The sequence below is a fragment of the Neoarius graeffei genome, chromosome 2 (genome assembly GCF_027579695.1).
Source record: "Neoarius graeffei isolate fNeoGra1 chromosome 2, fNeoGra1.pri, whole genome shotgun sequence".
Lineage (NCBI taxonomy): Eukaryota > Metazoa > Chordata > Actinopteri > Siluriformes > Ariidae > Neoarius > Neoarius graeffei.
Window position 1 is genome coordinate 43,003,303 of NC_083570.1, and position 18,893 is coordinate 43,022,195.

Below are 18,893 nucleotides of genomic sequence, written 5' to 3' on the forward strand. Positions count from 1 at the left end.
GTGGGGTTAATCGTAACACTTGCTAGAAAATCCTGATAAATTAATATCAATAAAGTTAATTCAGTACAATTCTATGTTGTACAAAACAAATATATTTTCTAGCCAAACTGCATTTTACTTACACACACGCACATACACACACACACACACACACACACACACACACACACGATCAGCCATAACAATAAATGCACTGATTGGTGAAGTGGATAACATTGATTATGTTGTTACAATGGCACCTGTCCAGGGGTGGGATATATTAGGCAGCAAATGAGCAATCAGTTCTCGAAGGTGACGTGTTGGAAAAATGGGCAAGCGTAAAGGTTCTGTGACTTTGGCAAGGGCCAAATGTTGATGGCTAGACAATTGAGCCAGTATCTCCAAAACAGCACATCTTGTGGGGTGTTCCTAGTATGCAGTGGTTAGTACCTACCAAAAGTGGTCCAAGGAAGGACAACTGGTGAACCAGTGACAGGGTCATCTGTATTGAAGGCTCACTGATGTGTGTGAGGTGCGAAGGTTAGCCCGAATGATCCGACACCACAGAAGAGCTACTGGACCACAGAAGAGCTACTGGACCACAAAATGCTGAAAAAGTTGTTGCTGGCTATGAGAGAAAGGCTGTTAATGTCTTGGTGCCAGATCTGTTGTTAATGTCTTAGTGCCAGATACCACAGCATACCTTCAGAGGTTTTGTGGAGTCCATGCCTTGAGCTGTTAGGCAGGTGGTTTTAATGTTATGGCTAATCAGTGTAGACAGTACCAGTCAAAAGTTTGGACACATTGTCAAATTCATTGTTTTTTTCTTTATATTTATTAATTAAAAGACACTTTGTCTTAAAGTAATAATGGATGTCATTTCTCTTTTCTTAGTTGAGCACTTCTTGACATAATATTAATTACTGCAGTTATGGAATGGGCTATTTACTATATCTTTATTATTTATTGTTTACTGTTTGATCTCAAACACATTCAGAAGGCAAGAAATTGCACTAATTAACTTTTGGCGAGGCACACCTATTAACTGAAAAGCATTCTAGGTGACTACCTCATAAAGCTGGTTAAGATAATGCCAATAGTGTGCAGAGTGTTATCAAGGTAAACACTGGCTACTTTGAAGAATCTAAAATATGAAATATATTTTAACACGGCGGTACAGTGGTTAGCGCTGTCGCCTCACAGCAAGAAGGTCCGGGTTCGAGCCCCGTGGCCGGCGAGGGCCTTTCTGTGCGGAGTTTGCATGTTCTCCCCGTGTCCGCGTGGATTTCCTCCGGGTGCTCCGGTTTCCCCCACAGTCCAAAGATATGCAGGTTAGGTTAACTGGTGACTCTAAATTGACCGTAGGTGTGAATGTGAGTGTGAATGGTTGTCTGTGTCTATGTGTCAGCCCTGTGATGACCTGGCGACTTGTCCAGGGTGTACCCCACCTTTCGCCAGTAGTCAGCTGGGATAGGCTCCAGCTCGCCTGCGACCCTGTAGAACAGGATAAAGCGGCTAGAGATAATGAGATGAGATGAGATATTTTAACACTTGTTTACCACATAATTCCATATTTTATTTCATAGTTTTGATGTCAGTATTGTTCTACAATGTAGAAAATAGTCAAAATAAAGAACGATTTATGAATGAGTACAGGTGTCCAAACCTTCGAGTGGTACTACACACACACACACTCTACTTTAATAGGAATACCTGTGCACCTGTTCATTTATGCACTTATCCATAATCATACAGATACAGTTCAAGAGCTTCAGTTAATATTCACATCAAACATCAGAATGGGGAAAAATTGTGATCTCTGTGACTTTAACTGTGACATGGCTGTTGGTACCAGATGGGCTGGTTTGAGCATTTCCGAAACTGCTGATTTCCTGAGATTTTCACACACCGCAGTCTCTAGAGTTTACACAGTATGGTAGGAAAAACAAAAAAAACTGAAAGCTGAAATATCTTGTTGATGAGAGAAGAATGGTTCCTGCCCTGCTACTTGGTCAGATGGTCGGAACAGACGGGGAGAATGGGGTGAATGGATGGAAACCTGACTCCAGCCACAATGTTACCAATTAGTGGAATGTATCATAGTAGACTCAGCAGTGAACATTGCACAGCTCAAATCTAAAAAAAAAATGATAACTCCTTTGTGGGCAGCACAATGGTGTAGTGGTTAGCACTGTTGCCTCACAGCAAGAAGGTTCTGGGTTCGAGCCCAGTGGCCAATGGGGGCCTTTCTGTGTGGAGTTTGCATGTTCTCCCCGTGTCTGTGTGGGTTTCCTCCGGGTGCTCCGGTTTCCCCCCCACAGTCCAAAGACATGCAGGTTAGGTTAATTGGCTCTAAATTGACCATAGGTGGGAATGGTTGTTTGTCTCTATGTGTCAGCCCTGAGATGATCTGGCGACTTGTCCAGGGTGTACCCTGCCTCTCGCCTATAGTCAGCTGGGATAAAGGCTCCAGCTTGCTTGCAACCCTTTATATGGACAGCAACTCCTCCTGGAAAATTACACTTCCAGGCCATTTCAATGATTACAAAAATGCCCCCGAGTATATTAGAGCTATGATTGTACAGTGTGCAGTGATTCCAATACACTGACACTAGTGAATATTTACTTTCACATTTAAAGTTAGCCACAAAGTCAGTGATAAATAAATTCCCCCAATAGCCCCCACCCCGCTTCGGAGGAAGCATGTGTGAGGGTAAGCACACTTGAAGAAAAGTGCTATCTACCCTCTTCCACATATATGAGTCTGACACACAGAAGGGAAAGAGAGTACTTCGAGCCACTTCACCCATAATAAAATTATTAAGGCATTTTAAGCCTCTTAAAATGGTTCTACTTTTGAACCTTTTCTGATAGGAAAAATATTTTGTTGTAGGGTTCTAAACAGAGCCTTTATAGGTTCCCCTGGAGATTAACTGTTGACTATAGTAGGGAGAACTTGCAATCTCTAGTGCTTTCCTATTGCACTAGTTTGAAGCCCATAAGATAAAATTCCAAAGTAAGATAAAGAATTTACCTTTGTTTTCCAGATCAAACATATTGTCTTCCCTTTAATGGAACTACTTTAAGTAACTGGTACTCTTTTTCAGGTTTTTCAAGATATTTTAAAGTGGTTGATGTTAAATGCCCTGTTAAAAAATGTATCTTCAGGTCAGAACCCTATAACACAATATGTCCCGATCAGAAAAGGTTCAAAGTAGAATCCTTTTAGGAGGCTAAAGACCTTTAAATACTTAAATGCCATATTTGTTTTGATCACAAGACTTTTACAAACTATATGTTTAAATATTATATTTCAAATAGCCCTATACTCAGAACATCGGCAAAAACACTGAAGCAGAGCACACGCTGTCCTCTTCTGTGTCTGTTTCACCGTCTCATTCTCTTCATTCTTTACATGTTGCCTTTGTGGTTCCATGAAAATCAAAGAGCTGATTTTTAATACAACCCCAAATCAGAAAAATTTAGGACCATAGGGAAAATGCAAATATAAAATGAAAGCAGTGATTTCTACATTTTCTTTGACTTGTATTTCATTGCAGACAGTATGAACCCAAGATATTTCATGTTCTATCTGGTCAACTGCATTTCATTTGTTAATATACATCCATTCCTGTGTTTCAGTTCTGCAACACATTTCAAATAGGGCAATATAGGGCTAATAATGAGATAAACAATTAAATAATGATGTGATTTGAAACAGGTGACCTCAACAGCTGATTGTAATCATGATTTGGTACAAAATCAGTATCCAGGAAAGGCTTAGTCTTTAAGGAGCAAAGATGGGCTGAGGATCTCCAGTTTGTCAACAAATGCGTGACAAAATTATTGAAATGTTTAAAAACAATGATCCTCAAAAAAAGATAGTAAGGGATTTGGATATTTCACCCTCTATGGTGCATAATATCATTAAATGATTCAAAGAATGTGGAGGAATTTTGGTTCATAAAAGGGAAAGGGCACAAGCCTAAGCTGAACTCTCATGATCTCTGATCCCTCAGATGGCACTGCATCAAAAACCATCATTATGATCACATGGGCTCAGGATTACTTTAGCAAACCTTTGTCAAGCTCTACAATAGAGCGTTACATCCACAAGTGCCAGTTAAAACCTTACTGTGCAAAATGGAGGCCTCATTCTCACTGTGTCCAGAAGTGTCATTGACTTCTCTGGGCTCAGAGGCATCTGGGACAGACCATCATGCAATGGAAGAAATGAATGCCTTGTGCATCAAAGACAAAAAGGACTGTCCAGAATGTTGGAAGCAAACAGTCCAAAAGCCAGGGTCTGTCATGGTATGGGGTTATGTCAGTGCCCTTGGCAAAGGTAACTTATACTTTTGTGATGGCAGCATTAATGCAGAGAAGTATACTGAGATTTTGGAGCAACATAAGCTGCCTTCAAGATGACATCTTTTCCAGGGATATTTCAGCAAGACAATGCAAAACTACATTCTGCACACATTACAAAGGCATGACTGTGGAAGAAGAGGGTGCCTGTCTCCTCTGTCCCCAATAGAGAATGGGTGGTGAATTTTGAAATGGAAAATAAGACAATGACCTCATACAGTTACACATTTTAAGACCTGTTTGCAGGAAGAATGGGACAAAATATCACCTGAAACTGTCAGTAGAGGCGCTGAAGTCAACCGCGCACATCGAACTACAAACATGGCTGCTCAGAACTACAACAGCCAGAATTCGCAGCACCCCCTGTCACCAGAATATTGAACTCAGCTGTTGCTCATTACCACAACGTTACTTAAGCCCCTCTCTGACATTACTTCAGTGTGAAGTATCGTTCTGAGTTTACAGTCCATACCGAGCTTTGTTTTCCCTGCCTGTCCTACTGTTATTGACTCTCGCTTTCCTCGTTTCGTCTACGCTTCCCATTTTGCCTACGTCACCCTGTTTGCTGATCGACTGACCCTCGCCTGCCTTCTGACTATGATTTCTGCTTCACGATTTGGCTTTGTAAGGTTTGCTTGCTGCTTCTTCCTGCAATTACATCAGTAAGTGCCTGCATCCTAATGGGATACTTCACCTACAATGGGTGTAGCAGAAGAAGCCAAACAAACCGTACTGAATGCTCAGGGAAGGTTGTTAGGAGAACATCAACAGATCCTTGCTGACCTTAACACATGGATGACACAACTTGCAACTGTGATGTCGCAGGCCCTCCTTCCACACCCTGAGGCATCTTCCAGTGCCACATTGCAACTCTCAGCTCCCAAAAAGTATGCCGGAGACACAACCGCTTGTAAAGGATTTCTGCTACAGTGCTCTCTGTACTTTTTCACCATGCCTCATCTTTCTGATGAACACAAAATTGCCAAGTTTCTAACCTTCCTCATGGGTAAGGCTCTACTGTGGGCCAGTGTGGTATGGAGAAAAGGAGGAGAACACATGACTTCTTATGAGCACTTCCTCACGCTCTTCAAATGAGTGTTTGATCATGAACCTGAGGGCATTGAAGTCGGTGAAAGTCTCCTCACCATACAACAGGGCAATAGAAGAGTGGCCAAATACGCTCTGGACTTTTGGGCCCTTGCCACAGCCAGTGGATGGAACAAGCCAGCTTTGAAAGCAGTGTTCCGTCAAGGCCTCTGTCCGGAGGTACTCAGTGAAATGGTGTGTAGAGGTGAAAACATGACATTAGACTCCTATTGACCTGGCTATCCAGCTGGATTATCTGCTCACCAGTGGGCCCTCTCTCAAGGAACCCTCCGGGCAAGCTCATCATATGGAGGAGAGTTTACTGATGGAAGTTTCCCACGCTCATTTGAGAAGAGCTGAATGAGAAATGAGGAAGAGGGAGGGTCTATGTTTTTACTGCAGGAGTTCAGAGCACAGGATAAACCAGTGTCCCATTCATCCACCATGCTCCAAGCCAGCAGAACCTACAACTCATGTAGTGAGTCCCAATCATAAATTCAATACATAGTCTTTCAAAGTACCTGTATTGTTAAAACTGGTATCTTCCACACACGTCCTGTCTGCATTCATAGACTCGGGGGCAGAGGAAAATTTCATCAACGGCGTGATCGTCCAGAAGTAGAACCTGCCCACAATCCCTTTGCAAAGTCCACTTAGCATCCAAACCATTGACGGAGGACCGATAGGTGACGGTCAGGTCACCATCAGGACTCCTCCTGTTCTCATTCAGGTGGGAGCACTCCATTCAGAGCAAATCTCTCTCTATGTAACTATCACTGTACATCACAACATTATTCTGGGGTATCCTTGGTTACAACTTCATAATCCATTAATTTCATGGCATAACAAAGAAATTCTGCAATGGTATCCCATGTGTTTTCAGCATTGTCTTGCACATCAAGTATGCATCTCTTCCATGTCAATTGAAAGCCCACAGCCTGATTCCATCAACAACATCCCAGAATGTTACCGAGACCTTAAGGAGGTATTTAGCAAAGGGAGGGCTTGTGGTCTACCACCCCACAGACCATATGACTGTGCCATCAACTGTCTACCAGGTATGCCACCTTAGTGACATAGGAATATTCTTCCTGGGCTATATCATGAGTTCTGAAGGGGTGAGCATGGACTCCTCCAAGGTATCCGCCGTCACATCCTGGCCTGTACCCACATCTGTCAAGGAACTTCAATGATTCCTGGGTTTTGCTAACTTCTATCATCGCTTCATTCAGGGTTTCAGCACAGTTGCAGCTCCACTCACTGCCTTACTTAAAAAGGGACCCAGGAGACTATAGTGGAACTCCTTAACCGAAGATGCCTTCAAACAACTAAAAGAAATGTTTACCTCAGCTCCAGTTCTGCAACGTACTAACCCCACTAAACCCTTCATTGTTGAAGTCAATGCATCTGATACAGGAGTTGGAGGGGTCTTGTCCCAGTGGTGTGGCGAGAAACACAAACTCCATCCAGTGGCCTTTTTCTCCAAAAAGCTCACTTCTGCTGAAAGAAACTATGATGTTGGGAACCAAGAACTCCTTAGCTATCAAATTCGCTCTCAAGGAATGGAGACACTGGCTGGAGGGAGCCACTCATCCCTTCACCATCCTCACTGACCACAAGAATCTCAAGTATTTCAAGAAAGCCAAGCATCTCAATCCCCATCAGGCCAGCTGGGCCCTATTTTTTATTTTTTATTATTATTATTTTTTTAAACCCACTTCAATTTCATGATCTCGTCCCACCCTGGGTCAAGAAACACTAAAGCTGATGCCCTGTCTCGTACCTTCTCACCGTCTCACCAGGAGGCTACTACCCATGAAATTCTCCCTTCCAACTGCTCCCTGCAATCCATTACTTGGGACCTAGACCAACAGATAAGAAGCTCGCAACCCAACACAGTACTGGTGAATCTCCCACCTGGTCTACTCTACATTCTGAAACATTTCCACGGACGACTCATCACTTAGGCACACATGTCTCCTGCAACTGGTCATCCTGGCAGCCAACGAACTTACCAAATGATAAGTAACAAATATTGGTGGGAGAACATGCTCACAGAGATTAATCAGTTCATTACATCGTGTTCCAAGTGTGCTCAAGCAAAAGTTCCATGCACCCCACCAGCGGGTAAACTCTGCCCCCTTCCGGTACCCCAAAGACCCTGGTCTCATATAGCCCTGGACTTTATTACTGACCTACCGCCTTCCCAGGGGAACACTACTATCATTGTTATCATTGACAGATTCTTGAAAGCATTAAAGCTATTCCCACTACCCGGCATCCCTACTGCACTCCAGACTGCCAAGTCATTATATCAGCACATCTTCAGATACTTTGGCATTCCTGAGGACATAGTCAGTGACAGAGGTCCACAGTTCATTTCACGGCTATGGTCCAACTTCATGGAACAACTGGGAGTTTCAGTCAGTCTCACATCAGGATATCATCACCTGCAATCTAATGGTCAAGTTGAGAGGGCAAATCAGGAGATTGGATGTTTCTTGTGAATCTTCTGCATGAGGAACCCAGGGGACTGTGCACGGTTTATCCCATGGGCCAAGTATGCACAGAACTCTTTGAAGCACTCTGTGACACAACTGACACCATTCCAGTGTGTACTCAGCTACCAACCACCCTTGTTCACCTGGAACGATGCCCCAGCTCAGGTCCGAGCCATTGAAGATTGGTTCTCACATAGCCAAGCCATCTGGGAACAAGTACATCGAAACAATCAATGCAAAGTACAAGGAATATGCCGACAAACACAGGGGCAGCAACCCTGATTTCACTCCTGGTAACAGCGTATGGGTTGCAATGAAGAACCTCAGATCATCCAGCATCTGTCAGAAATTGCAAGCAAGGTATATCAGCCCATTCAAGGTTCTCAGAAGAATCAACAAAGTCTGTTACAGGCTAGAGCTCCCCCCTCATAGTCAGATATCTCCCACCTTCCACGTTTCCTGTCTCAAGCCAGTTATTCCAGGCCCACTAGCCAAGAGCCCTGCAGTCCAGGAACACCAACCACTGAGTCCAGAGGGTGAATACATCTACCAGATCAACAGACCACTCGACTCTAGATGCAGAAGAGGTCAAATTGAGTATCCGGTAGATTGGGAGGGCTATGGGCCGGAAGAGAGAAGTTGGGTAGCAGCTAAGGATATCTTGGACCCCCTGATGAAGCAGGAGTTTCATGCTCAAAATCCTGACAAACCCACACCTAGAGGTAGAGGGCACCCCAAGAAGAATGTAGCTCCCAGAGGGAGCTCCTCGGGGGGGGGTTCTGTCAGTAGAAGCGCTCAAATCAACAGCATACATCAAACTACAAACATGGCCGCTCAGAACTACAACAGCCAGGATTTGCAGTACCCCCTGCCACCAGAATATTGAACTCAGCTGTTGCTCATTATCACAACACTACTTAAGCCCCTCTCCGACATTACTTCAATGCAAAGTATCGTTCTGAGTTTACAGTCCATACTGAGCCTTGTTTTCCCTGCCTGTCATACTGTTATTGACTCTCGCTTTCCTCGTTTCATCTACGCTTCCCGTTTTGCCTACATCACCCTGTTTGCCGATCGACTGACCCTCACCTGCCTCCTGACTATGATTTCTGCTTCATGATTTGGCTTTGTACTGTTTGCTCACCACTTCTTCCTGTAATCAGTAAGTGCCTGCATCCTTATAGAAACACTTCATCACTTGGTGTCTTCAGTCCCTAAACATATTTTAAGTGTTGTGAGAAGGAATGGCACCATTATAAACTGGTAAATCCTTTACTGTCCCAACTTTTTTTGAAATGTGTTGCAAGAATCAAAATTGAGACGTGTTTTGAAAAAACAATCAAATTCATGAGGTAAAACATCAAATAATGTACTGTTGTTTTCAGTGCAGTGCAGGTCAAATCATTGTTTTCAGTTTTAATTTCAATTTCAACACACCGTCCCAATTTTTTCTGGTTTGGAATTGTACATGAGAAACAACTTTTAGTGTAATGTTGGGTCACGACTTGACGTCCAACATAAAATATGGGTCCTGAAGCAAAGCCAGTTGAGAACCACTGCACTACACTGGATGACCTCTTCATTTATGCATCTAAAACTACCCATTTCTTAAAATATTTCAACAATACTGTCACACTTTGTAGGCCATGATAGCACGATATATTATCACTCCTGTGTACAATACCATTTAAGTACAAAAACCCTAGCAGCATTGTGCATGGTGTGAGCTCAAATTCAGGCCCACAGAACCTCTGCCTCTGACTGACACAAGCTGTATTTACTGTGGTGAAATATGGCCATAAAGAGGAACAGACCACAACCAATGCCAAGGTTTGGTTGGTTCAGTCTTTGGCAGCAGGAGCTTGTCTTTCTGTAGTAAATGAAGTTAAATGAACAACATAAGGATCTGGGCTTTTTCTGCTTACCACAGAAAAGCTGAGTCAACCCTACAACAAAAGGGAAAAAAGTCTCCATTATCTAATTATGCTTGGGGTTTCATTTCTCAGCAAGCAAATAAATAAATCCAGCCAGCCAGCCACACAATGTCCACCACATCTATTATGCAAAATCGAGGAATAGTCTTGTATTGTTTTTTTTTTTTTTTAGCTTCAGCTGTTTGTTTCTGTAAAAAACAAACAAACAAAACTTTAGGTTATAGCTATGACTAAATCTAGAGCTGGACTTCTGTAAAGATGGTACGATAAATGATTACTACTAAATATCCAGGATAGACAGACACTGAAACAAGAATATTTGTTAGTCTTTCACACAGTAATCTAATAGCATCTGTTTTTTGAGCTTTCCTTAAGTTTTAAAACAGGTGTTCTCAAAGTTGAGAAAGGAAACATGGGCTGCATCTGTTTAACATATCACTGATTCTTCTGCCCACATGGTAAGGTCTTGATGACATTTCCTTAAATTGCTGGATGACTGATGTTTCACATGGCCATTAAAGTTTCAGTTAAAACATATGATACATAAACAATTGTACTAGTTTATTGAATGGAATAATACATTAGCAAGCCTGTAAAGGTTTGTTGAACATGATGACATTTACAAACTGTGTATGAAAACACACAAAGCCAAAATTACTCATAAGATAAACAACAGGAGAGTTCCCTTGGCATGACTCGCCTCATTTGTACTTACCACATAGTTTCAGCCCCTTACACCATACAGACTAGACAACACAGAAGCTCATTTTTTAGCTCTAGTACCAGTAAGTATTAGAATATAAAAGCTTTTAGGGACCACCAATGCTGACCACACTGTCCCAGAGTCTTGAAAAATTGCTGCATAAGGTTTTCCATCTATGGTTACTCTGACAGAAAGCATGTTTTCCCCCACAGTGTCCGGTTTGATCCTGAATTTGGGATCCTGTCATGTCTTTTTACCTCTTAAACACATGACAGTACGCAAACTGATTTTTCTAAGTTTTCCCTAGCTGTGATGAACACACATTCAGACTATATTTCCACCATGTACATTCCTGGGATAGACTGTAAATCTAACCAGGATAAAGCAAGATGAGTGAATGATATAAATGTAATGCATGTGATTAACTTTAGTATACAAGAATTACAAGAAAACCCTGAAATTATTCCATCCATCCAGCCATAATCCATAACCGCTTATCCTGTGCAGGGTCGTGGGCAAGCTGGAGCCTATCCCAGCTGACTATGGGCAAGAGGTGGGGCACACCCTGGACAAGTCGCCAGATAATCGCAGGGCTGACAAACACAGAGACACACAACCATTCACATTCAAATTGGTCAATTTAGAGCCACCAATTAGCACCAATTAGCCTAACCTGCATGTCTTTGGACTGTGGGGGAAACCGGAGCACCCGGAGGAAACCCACACAGACACGGGGAGAACATGCAAACTCCACACAGAAAGGCCCCCGTCGGCTACTAGGCTCGAACCTTCTTGCTGTGAGGCAACAGTGCTAACCACTACACCACCGTGCCACCCCCTGAAATTATTGGTACACTTAATTTAAATAAAGTGCAAAACTCATCTCATCTCATTATCTCTAGCCGCTTTATCCTGTTCTACAGGGTCGCAGGCAAGCTGGAGCCTATCCCAGCTGACTACGGGTGAAAGGCGGGGTACACCCTGGACAAGTCGCCAGATCATCACAGGGCTGACACATAGACACAGACAACCATTCACACTCACATTCACACCTACGGTCAATTTAGTCACCAGTTAACCTAACCTGCATGTCTTTGGACTGTGGGGGAAACCAGAGCACCCGGAGGAAACCCACTCAGGGAGAACATGCAAACTCTACACAGAAAGGCCCCCGTCGGCTACTAGGCTCGAACCCAGAACCTTCTTGCTGTGAGGTGACAGTGCTAACCACTACACCACCATGCCACCCCCTGAAATTATTGGTACACTTAATTTAAATAAAGTGCAAAACTGACTGTATAAAATCATTAAAAGCTTTCTTTTAAAAATATTGGAGTAACTAATACTGGTCCTGTAACAAAAATCAGTTCTCAAACTTTTTTTTTTTAATTGTAGTATTTTCTCTAAAAACATACTCACTGGCCAATTTATTTGGAACACCTGCATAGCTGCTCGGTCATGCATTTATCTTATGCAATACATAAAACAAGTTCCCAAACTGTTTAGGCAAATGTTCCCAAAATGATAAGAGGAACACTGTCTCTGTCAGTTTTAAAGTTTTTTTTTTTTTTTTTAATCCTATTTCTGTATTTGGTTATTATTATTATTATTATTATTATTATTGTTTGCGGTTATAGTAATCGTAAAAGTTGCAGGTGCTACAGTACCCTCTGCACCCTCAGCACTCCTAATTTCTGCATCCTTACATTGTGCCCCACCATGCTGGGCCACTAACACCAAGCGTCATGAGGATGGACAGTTTCTTGTGACCAACTGTGTCAAAGGCTGCTGAGAGAACAAGAAGAATCAGGACCAATGATAGTCTGGTTGATCTAGTAGTGTACAAATTGGCCAACACTATGCAGTATACATTCTGGAAATGACTCCTTCCGTGTCGAACTGGACCATAAGCACCTCTGAGGAAATCTTTTCTCATAACTCAGTGTAAAAATAAACTCCATGGGTCTATCCCTACTCTCTATTGCATACCGTCTGGCAGCAGATACAGACATACCGTAAATGCAGGGACACAACACTTTTATTGAAGGAACTTACAAACAATTAAAAAACATTAGGCAGAGACAAAGTTGAAAAACATGCAATGGTTAGGTGAAGTGATCAGGTGTGCTGATCATTAATCAAGTGAGAGGGACTGTGTGATGGGAGGTAGAGTCCTTGGCAGCCATGTTTGTAGGTCGCCTGGTGTTATGGTTAGGATGCCAATTCCAGCGTGCATATGTCACATACAATGAGTCTGTACATAAAATTACCAGGTTTCACTGCTGTACTTTCTCTGTTGTAAATACATTTATGATAGTAACAGTTGATTAATGATGCTCTCTCTTTTCCAGGGCTGAAGTCTGTTCCACCCGATATCCCAGAAAACATTGCAAAAATGGACCTTGCTTTTAACAATATAACACAGCTGAGGCCTAAACAGTTTGTAAACATCAAAGACCTAAAGCTGTTGAACCTCAGCAGCAACAGTCTGGAGCGCATTGACACAGGTGATGCAGTGTAACAGTTCATAAGCTGTTCAAGTCAGAAATTTCCTATGAGCCACTGGGTTTGGGTTCATCACTTTTATAAAGTGCAGTGTCAGATTCTGTCAGTTTGAATCCTCATTGTTCCATAATAATTAATCACTAGGAGTCCAAAAGAGAATCATTTGTAGTGCTCAACTCTGAAATTATTGGAACAAGACCATGTAATACAAACATCACATACAATGCTTTAGATCCCCCCCCCCCCCCCACACACACACACAGGGCACGCCAGATTCTGGTTGTTAACTATATATTACAATTTCCTTTTTTCCTTTTTTTAAATAAAAAGATCTTCATAAGTAACATTTTGCATATAAGTAACTGAATAATTCAAATACATTTTCATTTAACATATTTGAAATTTAGGGCGGCACGGTGGTGTAGTGGTTAGCGCTGTCGCCTCACAGCAAGAAGGTCCTGGGTTCGAGCCCCGGGGCCGGCGAGGGCCTTTCTGTGCGGAGTTTGCATGTTCTCCCCGTGTCCGCGTGGGTTTCCTCCGGGTGCTCCGGTTTCCCCCACAGTCCAAAGATATGCAGGTTAGGTTAACTGGTGACTCTAAATTGACCGTAGGTGTGAATGTGAGTGTGAATGGTTGTCTGTGTCTATGTGTCAGCCCTGTGATGACCTGGCGACTTGTCCAGGGTGTACCCCGCCTTTCGCCCGTAGTCAGCTGGGATAGGCTCCAGCTTGCCTGCGACCCTGTAGAAGGATAAAGCGGCTAGAGATAATGAATGAATGAATGAATGAATGAATATATTTGACTGGTCACTTGAATTGAATGAGTTTAATCCAATCGTCTATAAATAAATGTCAACATAGACCTAATGTGTTCTGTCAGTGGAATGATCTGGAATGGAAACCTCTACCAGGGTTTCCGCGGAGTCTTAAAAAGTCTTAAAAAGTCTAAAATTTGATAATCCTAATTTAAGGCCTTAAAAAGTCTAAAATACGAGCATATTTTGCATTGTAGGTCTTAAATGCAATTTTGTGAAGTCTTAAATCCTTACGTCCATTTACCCCATTCGCTTTTTTTTGTTAAATGCGTTGGTGATATTCATAATTAGTCATATAGGCTCGGCCTACTTAGTATCAGTAGGCTACGCTGCAAACTACAAATGAGACACAGTGGAATCCGGCATCTAGCCCGGTTGGCATGGTGATGCACAGGGCATGGTACGTGCGCATTTAGACAGTAGAGCCTAAAAGAAGCGAGGGAGATTGACACGGTTTGTAGCAAAATGGGCAAATGCAAGTTTAACAACTGCTGGCTTGAACACAATGATTTCATAGACTGGTTAAAACGTGTACCAAACAATCCGTTTGAGGCGTACTGCACATTGTGCAAAAGAACACTCAAACTCGGCACCCTGGGTGTAAAGGCACTGGAATCGCACACGAAAGTGGAGAAGAACCAGGCTGCCCATAAAAGTCTGCAACAATCGCATGCCATCACTCAATTTTGTTCACCGTTGTCAGGTCCAAGCACATCTCAAGATGGTGTATCAGCTAACTCCGTGCGAACTGTAATGTTACAACACACAAACCGTACAGAATCGAATGCCTCATCCTCAAGTGATTTGCGGGATGTCTTTGGCTCCACTGCAACTTAGTTCCTCATTAATGCAAGCGCGCACCCTAGGGATGTAATGAGTTCATTGGTGAATGATAATACATTTTGTTATTTTGAAAGTAATTCAGGCTCTCCCAATTTTCTTTCTTTCTTGTGCGGCATAAGTCTTAAATTTAACCTGTTATGGTCTTAAATAGGTCTTAAAAAGTCTTAAATTGAACTTGTTCAAGCCTGCAGAAACCCTGTATGACTCTAATAAACTGACTGAATATTGTTGTACACATGTATTGTCAATATAAAGTCTACACATGCCCAGTTAAAATGGCAGGTTTTTGTGATTTAAAAAAAACAAAACAAAGATAATGTCAGATCATTTTCCACCTTTTAATGTGATATAGTAACCGACAAAATTCAAGTGAAAAGCCAATAGAAATATTTTAGGCAAGAAACAGGAAAAAAAAACCTTTTATAACCTCATCTCATTTTCTTCTGCTTATCCGGGGCTGGGTCGCGGAGTCAGCAGTCTGAACATGGAAGCCCAAACTTCCCTCTCCCCAGACACCTTGGCCAGCTCCTCGGGAAGAACACCGAGGCATTCCCAGGCCAGCCGAGAGACATAGTCCCTCCAGCGTGTCCTGGGTCTTCCCCGGGGCCTCCTCCCGGGGGGACATGCCTGGAACACCTCCCCAGGGAGGCATCCAGGAGGCATCCAAAAGAGATGCCCGAGCCACCTCAGCTGATTCCTCTCGATGTGGAGGAGCAGCGGCTCTACTCCGAGCTCCTCCCAAGTGACTGTGCTTCTCACCCTATCTCTAAGGGAGAGCCCAGCCACCCTGCAAAGGAAACTCATTTCGGCCGCTTATATCTGCGATCTTGTTCTTTCGGTCATTACCCAAAGCCCATGACCATAGGTGAGTGTCAGAACATAGATCGAACGGTAAATCGAGAGCTTTGTCTTTTGGCTCAGCTCCTTCTTCACCACAATGAACCGGTAAAGCGACCGCATCACTGTGGAGGCTGCACCGATCCGCCTGTCAATCTCACGTTCCATCCTTCCCTCACTTGTGAACAAGATCCCAAGATACTTAAACTCCTCCACTTGAGGCAGGACTTCTCCACCAACCTGAAGAGGGCAAGCCACCCTTTTCCGGTCGAGAACCTTGGCCTCGGACTTAGAGGTGCTGATTCTCATCCCAGCCACTTCACACTCGACTGCAAACTGCCCCAGTGCATGCTGAAGGTCCTGGTTTGAAGAAGCCAACAGGACAACATGATCCACAAGAAGCAGAGATGAAATCCTGTGGTTCCCAAACAGGATTCCCTCCAGCCCCTGGCTGCACCTAGAAATTCTGTCCATAAAATTATGAACAGAACTGGTGACAAAGGGCAGCCCTGCCAGAGTCCAACATACACTGGGAACAGGTCTGACTTACAGCCGGCAATGCGAACCAGACTCCTGCTCTGTTCGTACAGGGACCGGACAGCCCTTAGCAAAGAGCCCCGAACCCCATACTCCCGAAGCACCCCCCACAGGATACCACGAGGGACACGGTCGAATGCCTTCTTCAGATCCACAAAGCACATGTGGATTGGTTGGACAAACTCCCATGAACCCTTGAGCACCCTATGAAGGGTATAGAGCTGGTCCAGTGTTCCATGACCAGGACAAAAACTGCATTGTTCCTCCTGGATCCGAAGTTCGACTATTGGCTGAATTCTCCTCTCCAATACCCTGGAGTAAACCTTCCTGGGGAGGCTGAGAAGTGTGATTTCCCCTATAATTGGAGCACACTCTCCAGTCCCCTTTCTTAAAAAGAGGGACCACCACCCCGGTCTGCCAGTCCAGAAGCACTGTCCCCAACCACCACGCGATGTTGCAGAAGCATATCAGCCAAGACAGCCCTACAACATCTAGAGACTTGAGATACTCAGGGTGGATCTCATCCACCCCTGGTGCCTTGCCACTGAGGAGCTTGCAAACCACCTCAGTAACTTCGGCTTGTGTAATGGATGAGTCCACCTCCTGAGTCACCAGCCTCCACTTCCTCAATGGAAGATGTGACGGTGGGATTGAGGAGATCCTCGAAGTATTCCTTCCACCGCCCGACAATATCCCCAGTCTAGGTCAACAGCTCCCCACCCGCACTGTAAATAGTGTTGGCAGGGTATGGTTTCCCCCTCCTGAGGCACCGGACGGTTTGCCAGAATTTCCTCGAGGCCGACCGATAGTCCTCCTCCATGGCCTCCCCGAACTCCTCCCAGTTCCGAGTTTTTGCCTCTGCAACTGCCCGAGCTGCGGCATGCCTGACCTGCCGATACCCATTAGCTGCCTCAGGAGTCCCGGAGGCCAACATGGCCTGATAGGACTCCTTCTTCAGCTTGATGGCATCCCTTACTTCTGGTGTCCACCACTGGGTTCGGGGATTGCCACCCTGACAGGCACCGGAGACCTTGCAGCCACAGCTCCGAACAGCTGCGTCGACAATGGAGGCAGAGAACATGGTCCACTCGGACTCAATGTCCCCCGCCTCCCTCAGAAGCTGGGAGAAACTCTCCCGGAGGTGGGAGTTAAAGACATCCCTGACAGAGTGCTCAACCAGACGGTCCCAGCAGACCCTCAACATACGTTTGGGCCTGCCAGGTCTGTCCGGCTTCCTCCTCTGCCAGCGGATCCAACACACCACCAGGTGGTGATTAGTTGACAGCTCAGCCCCTCTCTTCATCCGACTGTCCAAGACATAGGGCCAGAGATCAGATGAAACAACAACAAAGTCGATCATCGACCTCCGACCTAAGGTGTCCTGGTGCCACGTGCACTTATGGACACCCCTATGCTCGAACATGGTGTTCGTTATGGACAAACCATGACTAGCACAGAAGTCCAATAACAAAGCACCACTTGGGTTCAGATCGGGGAGGCCGTTCCTCCCAATCACACCCCTCCAGGTGTCACTGTCGTCGCCTATGTGAGCGTTAAAGTCCCCCAGTAGAACAATGGAGTCCCCAGTCTGAGCACCTCTCGGTACCTCTCCCAGGGACTCCAAGAAGGCCGGATACTCTATACTGCTATTCGGCCCATAGGTACAAACAACAGCAAGAGCCCTTTCCCCGAACCAAAGGCGCAGAGAGGCGACCCTTTTGTTCACTGGGGTATACTCCAACACATGGCGGCTGAGCTGGGGAGCTTTAAGCAAGCCCACACCAGCCCGCCGCCGCTCACCATGGGCGACTCCAGAGAAGTGGAGAGTCCAGCCCCTCTCGAGGAGCTGGGTTCCGGAGCCCAAGCTGTGCATGGAGGTGAGCCTGACTATCTCTAGCCGGTACCTCTCAACCTCCCCCACAAGCTCAGGCTCTTTCCCCCCCAGCAAAGTGACATTCCATGTCCCAACAGCTAGCCGCTGTGTTCGGGGATCAGGTCGTCGAGGCCCCTGCCTTCGACTGCCACCCAATCCACATAATGTTAATGAAAATAACTTGGTTGCATAAGTATGCACCCCTTTTTGACTAATACTTTGTTAAAGCACCATTTGCTTGTAATACAGCACTCTTTTAGGTACAAATCTGCCAACTTAGCACATCTTCATTTGCACTTTTATTCCCCTTTTCCTGGTAAAAATGCTCTCTCTCTTCCGATACTGGAGAGAAACAGCCCCATAGCATGATGCTACCACAACCATGCTTCATCATGAGTACTATTTATTTTATTTTTTTTTTGCTTTTGGTGATAAGCGGTCTTGTTTTTTAGAAAGAAAGAACCTTTATTCATCACATGCACAGTGAAATTCATCCTCTGCATTTAACCCATCTGAAGCAGTGAACACACGTACGCACACCCACACCCAGAGCAGTGGGCAGCCCAGAGCGCCCAGGGAGCAGCCAGGGGTTCGGTACCTTGCTCAAGGGCACCTCAGCCCAAGGCCGCCCCACGTCAACCTAACTGCATGTCTTTGGATTGTGGGGGAAACCGGAGCACCTGGAGGAAACCCACACAGACACAGGGAGAACATGCAAACTCCACACAGAAAGGCCCTCGCCGGCTGCTGGGTTCGAACCTGGAACCTTCTTGCTGTGAGGCGACCGTGCTAGCCACTACACCACCATGGCACCCATGCTTAGTTTTGTGCCAACCATACTTAGAATTCTGCCCAAAAGATTTCTACCTTGTTCTCACCAGTGCATAACACATTTTGTCAATGTTACATGCGA

General features: G+C 44.6%; 1 protein-coding gene across 2 annotated transcripts in view; it reads left to right on the top strand.

Annotated features, from left to right (window-relative positions):
• Nucleotides 1-18,893, top strand: part of lrrc17 (leucine rich repeat containing 17) — a 52,204-nt gene that overhangs the window by 21,399 nt on the left and 11,912 nt on the right. For both annotated transcript variants that reach the window (XM_060907802.1, XM_060907810.1), the window contains one exon: nt 12,923-13,078. In XM_060907802.1, coding sequence (XP_060763785.1) covers nt 12,923-13,078 — 156 coding nt within the window. The remainder of the gene's footprint in view (nt 1-12,922; nt 13,079-18,893) is intronic.